The following is a 23,567-nucleotide window of genomic DNA, read 5'->3' on the forward strand; positions in this document are numbered from 1 at the left end:
TTAGGATAAATCCTTAAGAGTAAAGAAGATAATAGGGATGGGTAATTGGGTTGATTTTATGATTGTTTAAACATAATAATTATATTATTGTGGGTTGAAAACCCTATGTACTCACCAGGTTTCCCAACCTGACCTACTCAGTTTATTTATATCATAAATGTCGATATGAAGTGACATTACACTGAGAAATTAAAGAGATGTAGATCACTAGTGTAAATAAATGTAAGTTCCGTTTATGCTTATGTTCCTGTATTGACGAAGACATCCCAAACGTTTTAAAATGAATAAAATACGTTTCTTCGAAAATGTTTTGATAATGTATTTATCGTATTTTTCTGGGAACAAATTCCGCAACATTTTTATGAAAAGAAGTACTATGATTTTTATAAAGCATAAACAAAATCGGTCTTTTCTGACCGTGAAAAATGGGGATGTCACATATATATGTATTTTGTAACTACAAATATGTTGGGTAGGACATGGGTAGATGAGATCCGTGAGTATGGATCAGATCAAGAGGTTAGTTTTAGATCCGTAAGTAGGGATCAGATCAAGAGGTTAGTTTTAGATCCGTGTGTAATACCTGGTTCTTGGTACATATTTTTTAAATTAAGTATTTTGTATTTTGGCCTGGGACTCAGCGAGTTGGTGGCCCAACTTGTCGAGTAGAAGCGGTTTGGACATGGGAGTTAAGTGGCTGACTCGGCGAGTCCGTGCTGTCTGGACAAAAACCCTAATATGAGGGTTCGCACCCTATATAAACGCCTTAACTCAGCCTCCCTTGTCCCTAACACTCTCCTAGAGCTGCATATCGAAACCCTAGTCGTTTGTGTGTGTGTGTGTGTTAAGGCCATTTTGGTGCTTTTGTTGACTTGTGAAGCTTGGAAGGAAGAAGAGGAGCTTGAGTATTCAACTTGGGGCTTGTGGATCCAAAAATCTCATTCCATCTTCAGCTTAATCAAGGTAAAATGCTCCTGCTTTGGTCTTCCGTTTGGTTGTTCATCTTTAGATTGTAGATCTTGGGTGCACTTAGGGCTTTCAAGCCATTTTCGGATCTAAGGAGTGTTATGTGGACTATAGCCTTCAGATCTGGGCCTTAAGAGGGGTCTCATGGCATAAAGGTGCCAACTTTAGGGCCATGAGAGCCCCATGCACATTGTAGGACACTTTATATGTATTTTTAAGCTAAAAGCCACGTGCATGTGCATCAAGTTTGGAACTTTACGTATAAAATGGACATTATGAGGCCTGATCTATGGTTTTGGTGTGTTAGACCTCATTTAAATCGACTGTATGGAGTTGGTCAAGGTTGGACTCGACGAGTTGCTCTTGGCACTCGAAGAGTCGGTGACCATTGTGCAGCAAACCCTCCTTTCTGTGAATGGGTAAGTGTAAGGAAGGAAGTCCCTTGTGGGTTTAGACGCGAAAAGGGACCCGGAAGTCATGGGACTCGGCGAGTCCATAGCAATCTCCCAATCTTTGAAGATGGACTCGACGAGTTGTTCATACAACTCGGCGAGTCATAGACTGGACAAGTTCTTAAGTTGAAGATGAACTCGACGAGTTCAAGAGGGAACTCGGCGAGTCGGATGAAGATGGTCCCGATGTTATGATTGAAGGAGAACCCGTCGAGTTTTGCTAGACTCGACGAGTGGAGTCGGGGTTTTGTGTGGGATTGGAGAAGCATGGACTCAACGAGTTGGTAGGCCAACTCGGCGAGTCAGGTCAACTGAATGTTGACTTTGACCAATGTTGACTTTGACTGAACTTGGGCTAACCCTGTTTAGGGTTGTATGTGATATGTGTTGACTTGAAGGTTGTCGTGTAGGGATCAAGGAGTCGTTGGGTGTCGACTTATGCGTCGAGGATAATTCAGACACTGCACGATATCGAGGTGAGTTACCTTCCAGTAAAAAGGGGTATTTAAAAGATAATGGTCTTTGTGATAATTATCTTGGTATGGTTATGTGTTGGTTATGAGGTTTATCTGGATAGTATGTTATGTGTATGGTAGGGATTAGTTTCCCTGACAGTGGTCCCTAGGACCCAAGGGTAGGTCAGTACCTGGATATGCCTGACTGTATGCTTATATTTATTAATTGTATGCTAGTGGTAGGGGGTAAAATAGTCCCCAGTTACCGGTTGAAAGATACCGATGTTGATTACCGGTTGAAAGATACCGATGATGGTTACCGGTTGAAAGATACCGATGAAGGTTACAGGTTGAAAGATACCGACGATATTGTATGGTATGTGGTATGATGGGGGAACTCACTAAGCTTTGTGCTTACAGTTTTGGTTTTGGTTTCAAATACCTCTTCGTCGAAGGGGAAAGAATCGGCGGTGTAGCGGCGCATCACTCACACACATGTTTCCGCAAGAAGTTTTTGGGACTGTACTCTGATTTTTAATACTTATGATGTTATGGTTTGAAATACAACATTATGATTTTTTAATGGAATGTTTTATTGACAAGGTTTTGGTAAAATGGTTATTAAATGCGTTAATTCAAAAATGAAATTTTTGGCCTTGAAATTTGGGTCGTTACACCATGAGTATGAATTAGATCAAGAGGCTAGTTTTAGATCCGGGAGTATGGATCAGGTAAAGAGATAAAACTTGTTATTAGTCCGGGACTATGGATTAAGACTAAGTTAATTGTCCCTAGTCCAGGAGTATGGATTGGGCACAGTTATTGATCCGGGATTATGGATTAGATCAGGATTAAGGTATAGTTAATTGTCCTTATTCCGGGAGTATGGATTGGGTACAATTATTGATCCGGGAGTATGAATCAGATCAGGAGGTTAGTTTTAGATCCGTGAGTATGGATTAGGTAGTTTTAGATCCGAGAGTATGGATCAGGGGAAAAGGCTAGTTTTAGATCTGTGAGTATGGATCAGGTGAAAAGGTTAGTTTTAGATCTGTGAGTATGGATCGGGTGAAGAGGATAGTTTTAGATCTGTGAGTAGAGATCAGGTAAAAAGGAAAATTTTAGATACGAGAGTTTAGATCGTGTCGTTGTAAGGATCAATGGGGTGGGATAAGAGTTTCTTGTATATAGTGAAATTGTATATGTTTCTGAGTTCTAATATATATATATATATATATATATATATATATATATATATATATATATATATATGTTCACCACACTCCTAAGCTTGACCCTCTCAGTTTTTCTTTGTATTACAGGTAATGGCATTAGAGTATAAGTTGGTGGACTTGACGAGAGATTTTGGATAATAGACCAATAGTTGTAAATAAATGTTGTAAGATTTTGTTCTGTTTATGCTTTTGGTCTGTATTGAACATGACATCCTGAGATTTTGTTATATAATGAAAATACATTTTTTTAAAGAAATGCTTTGATAAATTCTTATCATATTTTGTTTTGGGAAAAAATTTCGCAACTGTTTTCTTTAAAAGATTACTCTGATTTTAAAAACAAAGCATAAACAAATCGGTCTTTTCTGGCCGTGAAATTGGGGATGTCACACACTCCACTAGACGATAACCAGTCTATTGGTATTCTAACAAGCATCCTAACATACAAGGATATACATATCTAACAGATCACTACAGCACATCAACATCTTATACACAAGGGTACATAACAAAATCTAGTGGTTTGGCATTGGCATCTTCGACCCCACAGGTACAGTGAGAACACACCTGAATCGGAGAACCCAAAACTCCACGACACACTCATTTTCTACACTGATTGCTCCCACGATCCTAATAGTACCAAAACATGGTCGAACCTTAAAAACCTTCAAGCTTGACCCAAGGTTAAACTGGTCAAAGTCAACAGTCAACGATTCCTCACGACAATCTTTTGATCACGTCGTGGCCAGATAAGGACAAAATAATTGCGAGTCTTCAATCGTCACAATGTGACAGGCACCTCGTCATGTCGTGAGAACTGGCTGAAGAGTAACTTAATAAATTAAGCCCTTAATCCATTAAGCCACAAACTCATCTCCTCCATAAGGCTTCCTTACACCCAAAGGCCATAAAAATCGATGCTTTATGGTCTTGCATGCCCAATGCAAGTCTTGAGCTCAAATTAGGCCACTTATGAAGAAAAAAGGATGTCAAACCCTCAAGCATGAGCTCAAACTCCACCAAACTTTAGATATAACACAACTAACCACCAAGGGACTCTAAGGACCCATAAAGTTTCCACTTTATGGAATCACAACACTCTAACTAATCTAATCATGGACAATAATACATAAAACTCTAGATCTAGCAACAAGAAACCATAAAACTTGAAGCTTGAATACTTACAAAGGTCTAGAAGAGTTGCTAGAAGTTGGTAATGAGGCTTGCAAGTTGAATCTATGCTCCAAAGATGATCCCTTCACCTTCAAGTCACCAAGACACCACCAAAAGCTCAGAAACTCATAAATGGGGCTAGGGTTTCGTTTGAAATGAGTGGAGGCTAAATAGGATACCCTAGGTCATGAGATAAGATCCTTAAATATGAAGAAAATTGTAACACCCAAAAATTTCAAACCAATTTAAACTTTTTATACATATCAAGTTCATCAAAAACATTACAACTCTATTTTCAAAATATTAGTTATCAGAGTTTTTCCCAGAAACATAAATATAATAGGAGGAGCTGTACGATCACGCCTTCGCCTTACCGCAATCCTCTGATGTACCTGAAACAATAAACTGAAACTGTAAGCCCGAAGCTTAGTGAGTTACCCCCAAAATACCGATACACATACAGTCCATATAGCAATATCAACATTAGCATATCATATCAATAAAACAGAACAACATGCATTGGGTCCACAACTTTACAAGCTGGACTACCCCTGGGCCCTCAGTACGAGTCTGGAATGCCTATCGGGCCCTCAGCTCGTATCTGGAATGCCATCGAGCCCTCAGTACGAGTCTGGAATGCCTATCGGGCCCTCAGCTCGTATCTAGAATGCTCTCGAGTCCTCAGTATGAGTCTGGAATGCCTACCGGGCCCTCAGCTCATATCTGGAATACTTCCGAGTCCTCAGTATGAGTCTGGAATGCCTACCGGGCCCTCAGCTCATATCTGGAATACTTCTGAGTCCTCAGTATGAGTCTGGAATGCCTACCGGGCCCTCAGCTCATATTTGGAATACTCTAGGGTTTGTTGGCTACCGCACGGAGTAGTACAACCTCAACCCATCCCACATAACATGTCGACATGTAACAGATAAATGCACATACATGTAATCAATCAGTATTACAGGCAGTCCTACAGATCTACCCGACTAGCATATCAACTGGCATACATTACTAACTCAACTCAACATATCAACAACTACTAGGTTATCAAATCCAATGGGCCGACCTTGGTGCCTTAGACCCCTTAGTATAGTGAGGATAACTCACCTCGAAGATGTCAGCTCGATAAATAATCAAAGCTCTCCGATCACTTGTCAAAGACTCCACCACCTATTACCATAATATGATATGCTCATAAGTCCTTCACCTTATAAGGTGCTCCATAAACCACTAGTCAACCCCTGGTCATAGTCAAATTCCCAAATCAAGGTCAATAGTCCATGCTGACCTTAACTCGCCGAGTACACTTGGGTACTCGCCGAGTTCTCTGAAGCACATTCCAACTCGCCAAGTCATCGGAGTGACTCGTCGAGTTCCTTCAAATCTTCGATCAACCCTTAAGGCCACTCGTCGAGTTCCCTCCTTGAACTCGACGGACATACATGCAAACGTGTCCTGGTTAAAACTCATCCGACTTGCCGAGTTGTTCTTCAACTCGTCGAGTCTCATGGCAATCTTCATCGGACTCGCCGAGTTGTTCTTCCAACTCGTCGAGTTCACGACCATCTTCAAGTGACTCGCCGAGTCAACTGTGCGATTCGCCGGGTTCATTCAGTCATTTTATCATGCAGACAACTTTTAAGCCATGACAAGGCCCCAGATTGTAGATCCAACTTCCTTAGGCCTGCTTATCACGTAAAGTTGCAAACTTTACGTGCATGCAAGGCTCCAATGTCTCAAAAAGCCCAAACTATGCTTGAAATGGGGTTTTACACATAGGGAGGGGCTCAAACTTGCCAAAACTAATAACTTTATGGTCCCTTAATCCTCAGAGAGTTTAGATCTGAAGTTACAACTTCAAATATTGGCTTATACCCTAGAAAATGACTTTATAATCCAACCAAGAACCCTAATCTCCAACCAAGGAGGTCTAGAATGAAATAGAAAGAGGATAAAAGCTGGATACCTTCCCAAGAGATGACAAATGGAGTAGATCTGGATTTCCCCCAAGCTCCTTGCTTCAAACTACTTGCTTCCCAAGCTCTTTTCACCAAAATCACCTTCCAAAGCTTCAAACACACAATGCACACACACACACACACACGTATTAGGGTTTGATAAGAGACTGCAAAGAGGCTGAAAGAGGCTTGTGTTCCCTTAAATAGGGTGCACAACCCCGGGATTTAGGGTTTTAGCTGCCAGCTCCTACTCGCCGAGTCCCAATATCGACTCGTCGAGTAGGTCACTTAACCCGTGATCCTTCCCACTGCTACTCGATGAGTAGATCAACCGACTCGTCGAGTAGGGCTTAACCCTAAAACTCGTATTTAGACAATAACTGAGAATTGGGGCGTTACAAAAACCCTAAAATTTGTGGGCTTGGTCTGCATCCATACTCACGACGTGACTATCCTCTTATCACCTCGTGACAAGCCCTCCAAAATACGTGTTTCATTTTTAACTTGTCATGTCGTGACCTCCCTATGGTCACGTCGTGACACCCAGTTTTACCCAAAAACCATGCCTTTGACTCCTTGATACCTTAAACCGATCCGTTCTTGAAGATGGGTGTTACAATTAAGTTTCAATTTTTTACAAAAACACCATAAAAGTGTACCATGTTCAAAAAAATACCAATGAGCTAAATAAATCGTTCAAAAATTACTTACTTATTCATTATATTGTTTGTATTTATGTAAAATATTACTTTGAAAAAATGTTTAATGTTTACACTTTTATATCAAAAATTTATTCTTAATAAACACATGTAATATACAAATATAACCCTTCTGATCAAAGTGAACCCAAGCCAATTCCTGAAACTCCAAACGATGAAAAGACGATTTTTGAGACAATTTCTCTCTGATTTCAGTGATTTCTAAAGATCTGAACACTATGGATCGTGACTCTCAATTATTTTAGTAAAAATTAGTATTTTGATTTCTCTTTTTATTAGTTTTAATTCGATTTTAGCCATGTCCGGCTAAAACCCTACTTTTCAGTTTTGCATTAGACTAGTTCTTTTCATGTGACCAGTTATCAGATTTGGCTTTCATTGTGTGTTTCTATCTAGTTGTTTTAGTTTTGAGCTTAATGAATGTTTGATTTTGATTCTTTTCAGTTTGATCACCTAGCTAAGGTTTAATCATTCCGGTTAATCAGTTAGTAGAATCTATAATTGTTCTTATCAACTGATAATAACTAACAGATATCAGATTGGTTCCGTGTTGGTATTTAACTCTGATATAAACTGAAATTTCATACATTTACGCTTCCGAACTTGTGAGAAGTATTGGGTATTGCTGAGAATTTTACACATATCTTAATGCAACTTTTCTGATCTTAATTAAGAGCTTGTTTAATTAGACAATAAATAATTAGGGTTAACTGAAAAGTTCGTTTTGGTTAATTTAACTAGGTAAAAGAGATTATACTAGATCTTGTTAGTTTTTCTCAGTATCAACTTAGAAAAAAATGCATTTTGAACAACCAAATATGAGTTGATTGCATGATTAATAAAGTCGCCACGAAACTGAATTCGTTTTTATCACTGAGTTTTATTTAGTTTATTTTCACTGCAATTTTAGTCTTTTGTTAATAATCAAAAGCTGCATTTTTATATTTTCTGTTTTGACTAGAATGTGCCTTATGCAAAGAGGCATTGACCATTATTCAGTGTCTCTGCTTCCTTGTGTTACCCATTAGTACAATCAACAGTGAAAATATTATTTGCTTAAATCGTACGCAACAACGGTTTAATAGGCATTCACACCTCCATGTATCAAATCTTATTTGTATCTTACTTTTACTTGGATCCAATGTATCAACATGATATGTATTAGGAAGAACTTGCTTGTTACATACCAAATATTTAAGCCTAACCACTCCATTTAATTTTTTTATGTGTACTTGCCAACATCAAAACCTGATTTAAGTGTATATTTATAATACACGTCTTCAACAACAAATAACATGAGTAAATACCATTTAGTTTAGGCTTAAATGTGAATGTACCCATGCTATCAAAAATGACTTTCCATCCACAAGAACATGCTGATCAATCCATTCCCTTGAACATACAAAATTCTCTACATCAAAAAATTATATTATTAAAAACAACAATTATATATCAAGAACATATGAAAAAATATTACTAAACTTACAAAAAAAATATAAAAACTGTAATATACCAATAAATTGCAATTTTATCAATATTACATTTGTTAATTTCTTCATTGGCAATTAGATGTTGATCGATTATATTATCTGTTTCTTCAAGAATAAAGATAAAAACTACTTACATGTTATATTACTTATTAGTATAAGATAAAAATTAATATGAGAGTACATGGACGGCTCAATCATTTTAGGGGCTCTAAGCAAACCAAAAATTTAGGGCCCTTTAGCCTTTACTATACTTGGAAATAAAAAACAGATGAGATGAATATGTCGCAAAAAATAGAATCGGTAGAAGAATGCAGCGTCGTTTCAGTTTCATGAATATAATGATCGTTGATTTATTCTCCGTTTCAATTATTTTGTGGTTATCGGATTGAATTTTTTAATGTACTAAACTTTTGGATTTTGAAAAATATGAGGTCCCTCAGAATTGGGGACCCTAAGCCCTAACTTAAAAAACCTCTACATAGAGCCGGCCCTGTGAGAGTATAACACTTGCCTTTGTTGTTTACATTTGTTTCTTCAAAGAAATCTTGTGCTTCTTCATTGTCTTTTTTTATATCATTAAGTTCTTGATATTCATCAACATTAACGTCCGATTCCTCTTCTTCAATTACGTTGCCATCTGAGAACTTATTAAACTCAAACATAACAATGACTGAATGCTCCATAAGACTGAATATTTCTTCAATGCTATTGTATAGCTTCTTTTTGGTCGAATGCTATGAAAATGAACTCGTTTATAACAAACATATATCTTCTTATAATTGTGAAACGGATTCAATATCATGATATATGGAAAGTCTATTCTCCATAATATTAGGAAATTATTAAAGTTGGGCTTTGAATGCATAATGTGATTTACCAATACTATCCTTAAAGTCTAAATGTTATTCAACAACTATGGTAAAACTGTACAAAAAAAAAAAAAAGTTTAGAAACAAAGAATAGCTTATGTAGATCTAAATGACAATGTCAATAAATTACCTAATATGAAACGAAAATCTATCAAAACAGAACAACTGTGAAACTTATTAGTATAAAGAAATAGTTATTTTTTTAATATTCAACAACATTGACATAAAACTGAAATGTAAATGAAATGATTTAAATAATCGCATATGTAATTTTGACCGAAACCCTTTTCTACAAGGCGCACCACAAACGAATACCAGGTTTTATGAGTTTGTCAGCACGAAAGAGAAGACCCCAAAAACCAGCCGCCTCACTAATCAAAATTCTGCACCTCTGATTCTGTCGATGGCTGGAGGTGCTTCTGCTCTCAATTCCAACTCCACCACCACCATTCGAATCGTTGTTGCCGGTGACCGCGGCACCGGTAAGTCAAGCCTAATTGTCACTGCTGCTGCCGAAGCTTTCCCCGCCAATGTCCCTCCCGTTTTACCTCCTACTAGGTTGCCGGAGGATATGTTTCCCGACCGTGTCCCCGTCAACGTCATTGATACGTCTGCTAGGTAACATCCCAATACTATCTCCGACCAATCCAAAAATGAAATCAGTATCGTTACTCCTTTTGTCGCCAACAGTTTTTTTAGTAAGAATCGATTTATTGCAAAGTCGATGCAGTTATAATCGACTTCTCTATTGGTAGAACCTGAAATTTTAGATTAAAAACGAAGAGATTATAAGAAATACCTCTATATATATGTTGACACAGTTAACTGAAAACTTGATTATGTGATGTTTTTTTAGTATGGAGAATAGAGGCAGACTTGCTGAGGAACTGAAGAGTGCAGATGCGGTTGTTCTTACTTATGCCTGTGATAAACCCTCTACTCTTGATCGATTGAGTACATTTTGGCTTCCTGAACTTCGAAGATTAGAGGTATCGTTTTGCATCAGTATGTATTCTATTATCCTGCATCTATAATCGTGTTCTAATACTGCTTTTATGCATCATTTGAACAGGTAAGGGTACCTGTTATAGTGGTAGGGTGTAAGCTGGATTTAAGGGATGAACAAGCTGTTAGTTTAGAGCAAGTGATGTCACCAATAATGCAACAATTTCGGGAGATTGAAACTTGTATTGAATGCTCAGCTTTCAAACACATTCAGGTAAGAATAAGATACATCTATAATCTGTTATATAACTCAGTTTACAGTCTTAATTCCTAAAACACCTATAATGCTCTAATTTTTTCAGCTTCCAGAGGTATTTTACTATGCACAGAAAGCTGTGCTTCATCCAACAGCTCCTCTATTTGATCAAGAAGCACAAACCCTAAAACCACGTTGTGTCAGGGCTTTAAAGCGAATCTTTATACTCTGTGATAATGATAGAGATGGTGCTCTAAGTGATGCAGAGTTGAATGATTTCCAGGTACTTGTGTTTTGTTTTATATCTTGTTTTGGAGATTTAAGTGGGAAACATTATTAAAATTCTACAATTGTGAACAGGTGAAATGTTTTAATGCTCCTCTTCAACCCTCAGAAATAGTAGGTGTAAAGAGAGTTGTACAAGATAAGCTGTCTGAAGGAGTCAATGAAAATGGTCTCACTTTGACAGGCTTCCTTTTTCTTCATGCTTTATTTATTGAAAAAGGCAGATTGGAAACAACATGGACTGTTTTAAGGAAATTTGGATACAATAATGATATAAGGCTTTCTGATGATCAACTTCTTCCTCCTATTACAAGATCCCCTGATCAGGTTTTGTTTTTATCAGTGCATTTATGTATGTGTGCTTTATAAAACCATGTTGCAATTAGTTTTTATTTTTGCATATGATTGGTTGAGGTTTTTAGTGATTTTGTCTTTGATTTTGTAGAGCATTGAGCTGACAAGTGAAGCTTTTGAGTTTCTCAGAGGAGTTTTTTCCTTGTTTGATATTGATGGTGTATGTTCTAATATTCTTTTTTCTTCACTATACAATTTCTCATTTCATTTCATGTCAACCTCGTGGAATAATCAAACTTTGTATTCGGTTTTAAAATTTTGTAATTGTGCACATGATGGTATATCTTGTTTGTATAAAAAAGTAAAAAACTTTGTTCATTATACATCTCAAGACACTAAAAATATGATTCTTTTAATCAGGATGGGGCTCTTAACGAACTTGAGCTAGAGGATCTTTTTTCTACAGCACCCGAAAAGTATATTCATATATTCAACTTACTTATTATTTTTATTATTCTATTCGAGTATTTTTTAAATATTGTTAACTTTGTTCATGGACATTCATTCTTTACTTCACAAATTTTATAAATTTCAGTCCTTGGAATGAAGCACCATATGCAAATGCAGCTGAGAAGAATGCATTGGAAAGACTCTCACTTGATGGCTTCTTGTCACAGGTATAGTATTACTTGAGTTACTATTTTGACAATTCACACAATGAGGACGAGAAGGGCGTTCATGTCTTTTCCACAAACAAAAGATCACGATCTATGTATGTGACAATTTGTGAATTGTGGATGTAGTGGGCTCTTATGACACTTTTAGATCCAATCCGTAGTGTGGAGAATCTCATATACATCGGGTATTCAGACGACCCTTCATCCGCAATCCGTATTACAAGGAAAAGACGTGTAGATCGCAATAAGAAACACTCAGACAGAAATGTTTTCCAGTGTTTTGTTTTTGGACCAAAAGAGTCTGGAAAGTCTTCATTGTTGAATTCTTTTGTTGGAAGGTCTTCACTCTTCATCTAAATTCTATAATTATTTTCAAATTTCAACGCTTTCCTTTCATTTTTTTATTCTGAAAATCTTTTTCAAATGGCAGGCCATTTGTTGAAGGTTATACACCAACCATTGAGGAACGATATGCAGTAAATGTTGTTGATCAGCCTGATGTAAGTTCATCAACTTTTGATAGTCTGTGTGTGAATAATGAATATTATCATATATTCATATGTATATGTACTCTTTTATGATTTTATTCACAAGAAAAGATAAATTCTTGTTCATCAAGTGAGAAAGAAACATAATCTTAGGTCCCATTTGATAGTTTCTGTCTGGGAAAGAAACCATGCTGTTTGATTGTACATCTGATTGACTGTGCTGAATGATGAAAAAAAGTAATAATTCAATAAAAAATAAATTTAAAAAAACTTATTTAAAAAAGTTAATATTCCAATAAAGAAAGAAAGAAGCGGGGTTTGGTGTATAATTGTCTTTCCAGCCCATTCAGTCAGAAATATATGATTTTGGGGCTTTCTGGGAAAGACATATCTTATCGGGAAAGACTCTTTCTTTTGTGCAATTCAAACAGTCTTTCCGGTCCATTCAGCCAGAAAAATCTGTTTGGACCTGGAAAGATGCGTATCAAACGGGGCCTTAGTTTAGTTTACTTTGTTTTGCATAGGGAACAAAGAAAACCTTGATATTGCGAGAAATACCTGAAGATGCAATTGAGAAGTTGCTATTAAATAAGGATGCTTTGGCAGCATGTGACATAGCTGTTTTTGTTCATGACAGGTAACAAACACATACTTAAGAAAATCTGTGTCATGTACACTAAACCCTAAACCTTAAACCCTAGACTATATATTGTAAACCCTAAGCTTAATTCTTTGGTTTTATATTCTTTTTGAATTTGGTATTTTTTGAAGTTAGTTTCTAGTTTTCTATTTGTGAATTGAGTTTTCTTTTGGTATCCAGTTCTAAGGAGTCTTCATGGATAAGAGCAACTGAATTGCTTGTGGAAATTGCCAGCCATGGGGAATCTACTGGCTATGAGGTTCCTTGTCTGATTGTTGCAGCAAAAGACGATTTTGACCCTTACCCAACAGCAATACAAGACTCAACAAGGGTACAAATCTTTATTAATAATAGTTACAGTTCTACCTTTATCTTGAATTGATGGATGCAAATATTTCATTCAGCACACAATTAACTTTTTAAGCATGTTTAAAGAAACATTATTGCCTGTTTTGTTGTGCAAGACAAGAAACACTCATATATATATATATATATATATATATATATATATATATATATATATATAAGGGTAAAATAGTCATTTATTCTCATCGAGTCTTTTCTTTTTGTATCAAGTCAAAAAGAAACAACCATATGTAATCTTAAAGACTAATTTGTTTTTCGGATCTAATATACTGTATGAATGGGAGAGTAAATTACCATTTTACCCTTATGTATCGACTATTTGTTTATATAGGTTAGTCAGGATATGGGAATAGAGGCTCCTATACCTATAAGCACAAAATTGGGAGATTTCAATAATATATTTGGAAGAATTATGAGAGCTGCAGAGCATCCTCATTTGAGCATCCCCGAAACAGAAGCTGGGAAAACTCGAAAACATTATCACAGGCTTCTTAACCGATCTCTAATGGTTGTTTCAGGTACGTTTTAAGTGGCTTTGTATTTCAGAAGGGTAAAATAGTAATTTACTGTCATTCAGATTCTCACAGACAACAAATTTGTTTTCAGTGGGGGCTGCAGTTGCTGTTGTGGGGCTTGCTGCATACCGAGTGTATGCTACTAGAAAGAATGCTTGAAGCTTAAACCTTCAAACCATGCACAGTAATTTAATTGATATTTGTTTGATTATGTATTGTAACTTTTTTAAATTACAGTATTCTACTTTTTATCTTTTATTCTTTCTTACGTTGATTTTTTTTCTTTCTTTTTGGACATTATATTGTAAGAAATGTACATTGTTATGACATTAAAGTTGCCTTTTATTTGGATAATATTGTTATAATTGGGCACACTTTTCAAAGCAAAATGTTGTAATTGGAAAAAAAAAATGAAAATGAGATGTTATAATAAACGTTATTATTTCTTGTATTACATTTGGATATTTCGTGAGATTCAAAATCATTCCTTGTTGGTAATTATAACAATTTGCAAGCGCTACAGATTTAAGTCAATATTACATTTTTTTAAATAAAAGTGGGTATATAGCATTTTTTATTTAACCAAATAAGTATTTGATGAGGGTTAATTAGCTTATGAGTTTTTAAAAAAGTATTCAGATTAATAATTTTAGTTGTCTTTCAAAAAGTTATAAATTGATTATTTTTGTTTTTTTTTTTTGTTTTGTTTTTATTTATTTATATAAATATGTTTTGAGATTAGTTTATATATGTGAAATGATAAAAAAGATATTTACATATTTAGTATTTTTAAATACATATTTTTTTTTACAAATGTTGAACACATACGCATAGCCTAATATGTTAAAACGCATAATGCATATCGTAATTGATGAATTAAACAAGTTTGGGCTTACAAGTTCAAATCCAAGGCTTAACACATTTGAAACACAAAAATCAAATAAGTTTACAGATTTAAGATTTGTTAAGATACTACGCAAACTAGAAAACAAATTCAGTTCAGAGATTTAACACATGCAATTGCCAAATATTTAATTAAACTTACTGATTTTTAAAAAACCAATAGGTCATTTTAAAACACAATCATAAACATCTAAAAAGTATTACTACTAATTTCATTACCTCGGAGAAAAGAAAATGTCATTGTTTTTGCAACGTAACTTGAATAGCATTGTCTTTAAGTTCACGTTTCAAAATTTTATGCAAGACAATGAATAAAAGAACACATCCTATTCTAATACACCTTAGTCTAATATTTCTTTCAACTTTATTATCTAGCAGTCATGTTATTATCATATAGTTTGTACCTTATTATTTCCTACTAATAATTATTATTTATTAATCATTAATATTATAAATTATAATTGTTATTTTATTATTTCCATTTAATATTTAAATGTTTTGTTTTAAATTTTTTACTGAAATCTTTCAATGTATACCCTACACAACCGTGTATTAATTATTTTTTACTGAACTACTAGATATATATTTTTTATGAAAGAAATACCTATTTTAAATATGAGTTTAAATGGAGATAAAATATAAAAAGACAACATTTTAACAATTTTGCTAATTTAATGTTATTAAACAACTAGATTTTTTAAAGGTTTTTTATTTAAAATAATAAAAAAAATAATTAAAAAAATAGTAATTCAATAAAATAATAATAATTATTATTTATATATAAATTATTTATAGTCGATATACTCTTAACTTTATTTATAGAATAATATATTTTTTATAAAAAGAAAGTCTATCGAACATTCAAACCTACTGCTAGTGGTATCTCTCCCTGATGCGTTTTCTTCTATCTCGCCTCCTTCTCTCCTCGCCGTTGCCGTCTGCCGCCCTACCTCGCCGTCTCCTTCCATCTCCGGCCTACTGCTTCTCCCGTCGACATTCTCAAAAGTAACATTAAAGGTATTTGATTCAGCGTTTTTCTTTCGTTTCTTCGTCAATTAAATGAAGCTAGAATCTGTATAAAGGAATTACTGATGTGTTCGTTTGATCTTCTTGTGGCTTATCTCGAATTGAAACACTGCATTTCATAAAAAAAGATTTATATATGTGATAAATAGTAGAGGAACAAGGCGAACTCGGGGCATTTTTTGTTAATCGATGGATGTTTGTCGGTGTTTCTCCAGTTTTAGGTTTAATGCCACTATATACTTCGAGTAATACCAAACCAACTGTGAAATGGAGATGAACTTTACATTTCTTGCTGGATAAGTGAGGTTAACTAGCTTAAATCAAGCTCTTATAAGATCTGTTTGCTATTGGATTTCTCATTGCTGCATATTTACTTGTTTGATACCATGATTTTTCCCCAATCACAGCAGGTAGAGATGAGTTTTGGATTTGGTATGATTCTTTAATCGGTATATTCTATTGGAATGAATGCATAACCATTTCAGTTGAACTTGGATGGCAATTCATCTCCACTTAATTTAAATTCCTGCCTATCAACACATTGGTTTTTGGTTGATTTACAGTACCTTAAACTTTCATATGTTTAAGAATGATAATTCTGGATTATTTCCCAGTTTTTTAACCTTCCTTTGTGTAATCACCAATATACAAACTAATGCAAGTACCTTGACTACATTTTATCATATTAGTATCTGATTGTCATTAATGGTGCTCTTATTCCAGATATTTTAGACACTCCTGAACTTCAAAAGACAAGGCATTGCAAACTTTCAAGACCGGATCCAATCAATCTCTTCCACAATCTTATAATAAGCACCTGGTAAGTAATTTTGATCATTATTTCATATCTGCAAAAATGAATTCTTGATTTTTGAAATAAAGTAAAACTTGCAAACCCTAGAAAAGAACAAATCATCTACAATGCCTCTCATTTTGTGAATAACCTAAATCTTGCACTTTTCTAGGATTCACATCTAAACTTTGCTGGGATGCAGATATCAAGAAAAAAAACCTTGTTAATACAGTAGCTTACAACAAATCCCCTTCACAAATTATGGTGAGACTAAGACACCTAAAGCAAAATTCCATCCGTGCCCTCCTTTCTCCTCTCAACACCAACAATCCCTTCAACTACTCAACATTAGCAGCATCCACCACCACCAATCCTCTCAGTTTAAACCCATTATTCCCATCTTTCTCATCTCCATCCCATAAATTACAAGCAAACGATTTGGTTTTAACATTTCGCGAATGGTTCAAGTCAAGTGGAAACCCTCTTCTTGACCAAATCCTTGAAGTCTTATCTTCAATTGAAAACCAAGATCTTATAGTCGAACGTGAAGCCATAGATGCAGCCTTATCTTCTCTAAATCTACACCTCACAGAGTCACTTGTTCTTGATGTTTTATCATACGGGAAAGACGTTTTATCTTGCACCAAATTCTTCGATTGGGCGGGTCGACAACCCGGTTTTCACCATTCCCGAGCCACATTCCATGCAATTTTCAAGATCCTTTCAAGAGCAAAGCTGATGTCTTTAATGTTTTACTATTTAGACAGCTATAGCAAGCTTCGAGGGGGTCACAAGTCAAACTTTCACAACATTTTGGTAATGGGTTATGCTGTTGCAGGAAAACCCGAAATTGCCCTTCAGTTATTCGGACGTATGCGTTACCAAGGTATTGATTTAGATGATTTTGCTTATCATGTGCTTTTAAATGCTTTAGTGGAAGAGGGTTATTTTGATGGAGTTGAATCAATTGCTACACAGATCAAGAATCGTGGTCTTGAATCCGAAATCACTTATTCGATTTTGGTTAAGAGTTTTTGTAGGAAAAAGGAGTTTGATAAAGCTGAAAGTTATCTTCGTGGGGTGATTAATAGTGGGATTAAGATAAAAAGTGGTGGTTATATAGTTGGTGCTCTTGTTGATGGGTTATGTAAGAACAATGAGTTTGATAAAGCTGGGAAATTAGTCGATGAATTTGGAGAATTTCATGTTTATGATATATGGATTCGGGAACTCGTTCGTGCTAGAAAGCTGGATGGAGCTATGGAGTTTTTGCAAAAAACTAGGAACCAAAAGACGGCTGTTTATGTTCCGGATGTTTTCCGTTACAACTCCTTGATTTTAAGACTTCTAAGAGAAAACAGACTTGAAGAAGTATGTGATTTAGTGATTGAAATGAGAGAGAATAATATCCCTCCAGATGAGTTAACAATGAACATTGTTTTATGCTTTTTTTGTAAAGCAGGAATGGTGGATATTGCTGTAAAGTTATACGATTCAAGAACAGAGATTGGATTATCTTTGAGTTCAATGGCTGTTAATTATTTAATGAATACCCTTTGTAGGGACGGAAGCGTCATTGATGCATATCGTATTTTAAAAAACTCACTTGATCAAGGGTATTTCCCGGGAAAAACCGCGTTTTCTATCATGGCTGATGCTTTATGCAAGGTGGAAAAACTCGACATAATGGATGACTTGTTTCGTGTTGCTTTGGAACACAAGATTATGTTGAGTGATAAGTTTCATGAAAAGTACATAAATGCCCTTTGTAGGATTGGGAGATTAGAAGATGGGTATATCAGACACGTGGAATTAAACCGGTTAAATGAAGTCACACCCAAATTTGCTTACAACTCTTTGATAGATGGGTTTATTAATCGCAAAAGAGGCGATATTGCAGCAATGTTATTGATACAAATGCAAGAAAAACATCATACCCCTACCCGGAAATTGTTTTGTAGTGTGATTCAAAGCATATGTGAAATGGAAAATCCCGAAAAACAGTTTCAAAAGTTGTTGGAAATGCAGTTGTCTATTCAGAAACTCGGGTGTTGGGTTTTTAATCATTTTATAGAAGGAGCTGGGATTGCTAAAAGACCTGATTTAGCTAAAGAAGTTTATCAAATGATGAAAAGAAATGGGATTTCTCCTAATGTGAGTGCGGATATTTTACTGTTGAAAAGTTTTCTATCAAGTGAAAAAGTATCCAATTCTTTATCTTTATTCTATGATGTTTCTAAAAAACGAAAAATCGGGAGAAAAGTATTCAACACGATTGTTGTTGGTTTATGCAAAGCAAATAAACCTGACATTGCTTTGAGCATCTTTTCAGAAATTAGAGAAAAAGAGAAGACGTTGAGACCCAGTCTTGAATGTTATGAAGAACTTGTATACGTTTTATGCAAATACAAAAGATACGACAAGGTCATGGATGTTATCAGTGACATGATTCGAGTTGGGCGTCCTTTATCGTCTTTTATCGGTAACAATTTGCTTCTATATTCTTTAAAAGATCAAAACCTATACAGCACTTGGGTTGACTCACTACCCACCGAGTCAACCGAGTCGACTCAGTCGTCACCTATGTGGAAACTCGGCGAGTTGGTTGGGTTGTTTTCTGACCGGTTTAGAGACGATATAGATATCGATGAGTTGGAGGAAGTAGTGGGGAAGTGTTTTCCACTTGATATATACACATACAACATGCTTTTGAGGAAACTAATAAAGAAACAGGTGGACGATGCTTCTAGATTGTTCCGGAAGATTTGTGAGAAAGGGTATAAACCGAATCAGTGGACTTATGAGACTTTGGTGCATGGGTTTTACAGACATGGTAGGGCGGCTGAAGGTAAAGTATGGCTGGAGGAGATGCAGAAGTTAGGGTTTACTCCAAGTGAGGCTACAACAGTTTTGCTTTAAAGATTATCAAAAGACTATCACAGTGGTTTTCATGTCTACCAAATGAAACCTTGTAGACATGAGTTATCATCAAAGCAAAGAGAGAGGAATGAAGGTAAAGTCTGACAAGAGGTTGTTTGTGTTGGAGTTATCATCAAGCGGTCACAACATCCTTGAGCTAGTCCCTAGTCCAGGAAGACAGCCTCGGTTGTGGCGGTAGGACACATGTGCACCCTTGATGTTGGCCTGCAGGAAGGGCACATCAACATAATACAAATATTTCATAAAAACAACACATTTTGTTGAAATTTATAAGCTGTATATTGGTCTTTTTGCCATTGGTCAAGTTGTAGGTAGGAATTGATCCATGGGGGCCTGTTTAGGTTATTAGGTGTTAAGATCGAGTTTACCTTGAATACTACGTGTTATAGGGTATCGTCATGTAACTACTTCCCCATGGTCAACTCATGGTTTGACAGCAACTTAGTTGAGAAAAACTCAGTTTATACCAAAACTGTATGTGTGGTTTGGAAACTAGTTATATGGTATTCCACATCGATATATTACGTTCAAAGACATTAAAACTTGTAATTGGAATAGGTTGTGTATTAGAAATCATAATCATGACAACATTAAGTAGGCTGACAATTAGATAGAAGTAATTTTTTTTTTGCCTAGTTCGAAATAGCAAACCAACCTTTTCATAAAAAAATATGTCCGAAATTCATAGTGGAGTCCCGAAAATTCAGGTAAAACAATCTCCTAACTTACTTTTTTTTTTCTTCAAAAACTAGATTTGGAAATTTACAATGGAGTTCAAAAATTGCAATTTCAAACTCCATATATATATATATATATATATATATATATATATATATATATATATATATATATAGAGAGAGAGAGAGAGAGAGAGAGAGAGAGAGAGAGGTAAATGTTCAAACAAGAAGCAAAAAAGATTAAGAATTCTAAGAACCACTTATTTTTAACTATTTTAATAGTCATTTTCAACTTTAACAACAAATATCTAAGAATCTGATAACATCTCAAACATTTACAGATCGTTTTTTGCAAGAAACTCTCAAAATCTCCCAACAACTCAAACCCTAACATGAGTTCTACCACCTATGTCTACCACCTGCCGCCGTCATCACCTACCACCTTCCCTCGTCGGAATGTTAAGTTTCCAAAGTTTTTCACTTCAAATACACAGTTGACCGCAACTGACTTCAGGTCTAGAGTCAAAAACCCCGTTGTCGGCGAAAGCCATCACTGATAACCACCATTACTGCTCTTCACTCTAGTGAAATACAAAAACTCGTCTCCATCTCTTTCTTCATGATCTACAACGAAAAGCGACTAGATCTGCATTGGATCTAACGTATTTGAGCTCTAAAACCGACAAACCACACCACCGCCGTCAGCCGCCACCATAGTTGCTTCCTCTCAGCTCTAGTTAAACACGACAAGCTTTCATATATCTCTTTCTCCATGATTTTCGATGAAAAACACGTAGATTTGCATCAGATCTAACATTTTTGAGCTCTAACACCGAGGAACGGCACTAACGCTGTCAATCACCACCTCTGCTGCCCGTCGCTCCGGTGAAACTCCGACATGTATGCCTTCATCTCTTATCTCTGATATGCGTGATACCATCAGATCTGCATCATCAGATATGATTTGTTTGGCGTATTTTAGTTGTAGATATGGTGGTTGTTGTGTACTTCTAGGTGGCCGACGATGGTTCTACCACCAGAAAAGATTTTTTGTACCTCCTCATCTTCTATTCTTTGTGTATTTTTTCTATGGTTGGATTTATGATGATAATGTTTAGATATAAAACTTTTTAAATCAGATGCATAAAAGATGTTTACTAAAAGAATTATAGAAATGAATTCAAACGGAAGAAAAAAATTTGTTGATAAATGAATCCAAATTTGTTGACTATTACTTATCAAATCTTGTTCTATAATCTGGTTTGCTTTTGTAGTCCAAATAATTTCGTACCATGACGTATCTGGAATAGTAGTAATTAGTGAAACAAAAAAGGCATGGGACTCTTTGGGCATTGCTTGGGTCGAGTGAAGTAAAGACTGACTACCTATAATATAAAGATCCCTCACTGCACACTTTAGATATAATGAAAACCTTTAGTTTAGGAGTCATTCAGGCTAGATCTAAAAAAAGAACATAACCTTCGTATGATCCCTTTCTAGTACCCTATCTTGAGCAGGAAAGTGTTCAGTAGGAAAAGACTGGAAGAAATGGGATTCGAACCCATGCATGATGCAATCTTCTTGTATGTCGATTTAGCAAACCAATACCTTAAGCCCTTGTGCTATCCCCCCATGATTAGATCAGATAGCCCTTTGGGCAACCAACCCATTTCGCTCTATCATTTCTTCTTTCTTTCCTAGCCTACTCAAAAACTATTTAGGAAGGGCTACCGTTATATACGCAATTAATAAAGGATGCCGAATCATCCACTGAATTCTATGTTTCATCCTAGTTTATTTGATGTGTATACCTGTTTTTCAGTCGGCCTCATGTATATATAGGCCAATGTGTCTTATTGGGCTTAGTATGTGCTTTTTGATTTCGTAGAAACTTGGATTATTTTTAGCCTTTGTAATCGTAATTTAATTTCAATAATTTTTCCATAGGTTAGTTTCTTTATTTTAGAGCTCGGGGAGTGTCTTGAGTTCTTTGTTTGGTTGCCTGGGGTGGGGTATGCCCCTTCATTTATGTTTACTTCGGGGGTTCTCCTCCATCGATCAATGTATTCTTACTTACCGAAAAGAAAGACTAGTTAGGTACCGTAGGTAGAACATATTCCAACACTTCGGATAACCACTTGACATTGGCACCTTGGCCAGGTAGATCCATCCCACTCTCCGGACCTCACCTCTGCTTTTTTGGAGTACGGGATGACTCGGATGGGCAGATAAAACAGAACCTGTCAGTTACGCCTTTAGGGGCCGCCACGTATAACTTTAGTTTATGCTGTAGCATCGGTTATTGCTCTGGTTACGAATGACCTAATCTATCTATGGCAAACACCCCTACTTTTAGTAGATGGAGATGCGCACCTAGGAAACCGCAGAATAGACCTACGTGTCGGCCAGTGCCAGGGCAGAGATAAGGACCATGAAAGCATTGCCTCAATGAAAAGAATGTATCTGTTAAGCTATGAATGATTAGTATATTAAGTTGTGAACAAATTCTGAACTAGTCTTTTTAAATGTGTTTTTTTGCTCAAATTTGGTTAGATATAAGAGTTTCATAGTTTTCTTATTAAAATACTAAACTATTGTTAAAATAATAAAATGTTGCAACAATGTTTTATTATTTTTTATTATTAGTCCATTTATAAATCTATAATTTGTTAAAGAAATGAGTATAAAGCTCTCACCAAGAGAATAAAAAATAGGATAATTTTGTATTTAAAAGAATATTCATGTCTATAAAGTAATTTGTCTAAAAAACAGTTTTTTTTTTCGTAGGTGAGGTTAACAATGTATGTTTGGGGCTACTATTCATGTACCATAAGACACTGATTAGACATGTTCATCAGATTCTTTTTCACATCACAATAAAATATCTTAAACCTATATTCTTAAACCTTTCTACTTTATAATTATAAACAACTTTCACTTAAAACATTCTTTAATTAAACTCTAATTAAATTATTACAAGATAATGATTCTATGTTTATAATAAAAAATTATAGCAACCGATAAAAATAAGAATATAAAACATAAAATCCCAATAAAAAAGACAGAAACTATTAAAAATAAGTAAAAATATATATGTAATAGTATAAAAATATTATTGAAATAATTAAAATAAACTATACATGAAGATTAATAGTATATGTAATACGGATCCTTATTTTTGTTTAATAAGGTTGGCTTTTTTTAGTGTGATTATATATAAAATTTTATAAAAAAAAAAACAAACCGAGTAACCCAATGGTAAAGAATTAAAGATACGGATACTTGACACTAACATAATGGCTGTTTATTATTCAAATTTTATTATATAATATTACTTTCATATTAATAAAATATATTAAATAATAGAGTTGCAATAGATAGATCTTTTAATTTTATATTTATACTTTCCTTTATGTTTTGTTCTCTAATTAAAATTTTAGCTAAA

At 35.2% G+C, this 23,567-nt stretch overlaps 2 protein-coding genes across 3 annotated transcripts; both read left to right on the forward strand.

Moving 5' to 3' along the window:
* The first annotated feature begins 9,595 nt into the window (after positions 1 to 9,595).
* Positions 9,596 to 14,137, forward strand: LOC111901044 (mitochondrial Rho GTPase 1). Its single transcript, XM_023896910.3, has 14 exons — positions 9,596 to 9,935; positions 10,174 to 10,306; positions 10,390 to 10,536; positions 10,625 to 10,801; positions 10,879 to 11,130; positions 11,249 to 11,317; positions 11,518 to 11,573; positions 11,693 to 11,774; positions 11,901 to 12,112; positions 12,205 to 12,274; positions 12,787 to 12,899; positions 13,083 to 13,233; positions 13,600 to 13,786; positions 13,875 to 14,137. Exons 1-14 carry the CDS (start codon positions 9,721 to 9,723, stop codon positions 13,940 to 13,942), a joined length of 1,932 nt encoding a protein of 643 aa, XP_023752678.1. The 5' UTR covers positions 9,596 to 9,720; the 3' UTR covers positions 13,943 to 14,137.
* Positions 14,138 to 15,546: 1,409 nt separating this feature from the next.
* LOC111901043 (pentatricopeptide repeat-containing protein At1g71210, mitochondrial) lies at positions 15,547 to 19,987 on the forward strand. 2 transcript variants are annotated; one of them, XM_023896908.3, is made up of 3 exons: positions 15,547 to 15,703; positions 16,436 to 16,532; positions 16,678 to 19,987. In XM_023896908.3, the coding sequence occupies exon 3, from the start codon at positions 16,767 to 16,769 to the stop codon at positions 19,422 to 19,424; it is 2,658 nt and encodes an 885-aa protein (XP_023752676.1). In that variant the 5' UTR covers positions 15,547 to 15,703; positions 16,436 to 16,532; positions 16,678 to 16,766; the 3' UTR covers positions 19,425 to 19,987. The 2 variants fall into 2 exon arrangements, with proteins under 2 accessions (XP_023752676.1, XP_023752677.1); XM_023896909.3 differs by having other exon boundaries at positions 16,708 to 19,987.
* The last annotated feature ends 3,580 nt before the right edge of the window (positions 19,988 to 23,567 follow it).

The sequence above is a fragment of the Lactuca sativa genome, chromosome 4, assembly GCF_002870075.4.
Source record: "Lactuca sativa cultivar Salinas chromosome 4, Lsat_Salinas_v11, whole genome shotgun sequence".
Taxonomy (NCBI): domain Eukaryota; kingdom Viridiplantae; phylum Streptophyta; class Magnoliopsida; order Asterales; family Asteraceae; genus Lactuca; species Lactuca sativa.

Excerpts from the sequence above, each read along its gene's own strand:
- LOC111901044 (XM_023896910.3), top strand. The coding sequence starts at position 9,721 with ATGGCTGGAGGTGCTTCTGCTCTCAATTCCAACTCCACCACCACCATT. Across the intron at positions 10,802-10,878 it reads CAGAGTTGAATGATTTCCAG|GTGAAATGTTTTAATGCTCC; the intron begins GTACTTGTGTTT and ends AATTGTGAACAG. Across the intron at positions 12,275-12,786 it reads ATGTTGTTGATCAGCCTGAT|GGAACAAAGAAAACCTTGAT; the intron begins GTAAGTTCATCA and ends TGTTTTGCATAG.
- LOC111901043 (XM_023896908.3), top strand. The coding sequence starts at position 16,767 with ATGGTGAGACTAAGACACCTAAAGCAAAATTCCATCCGTGCCCTCCTT.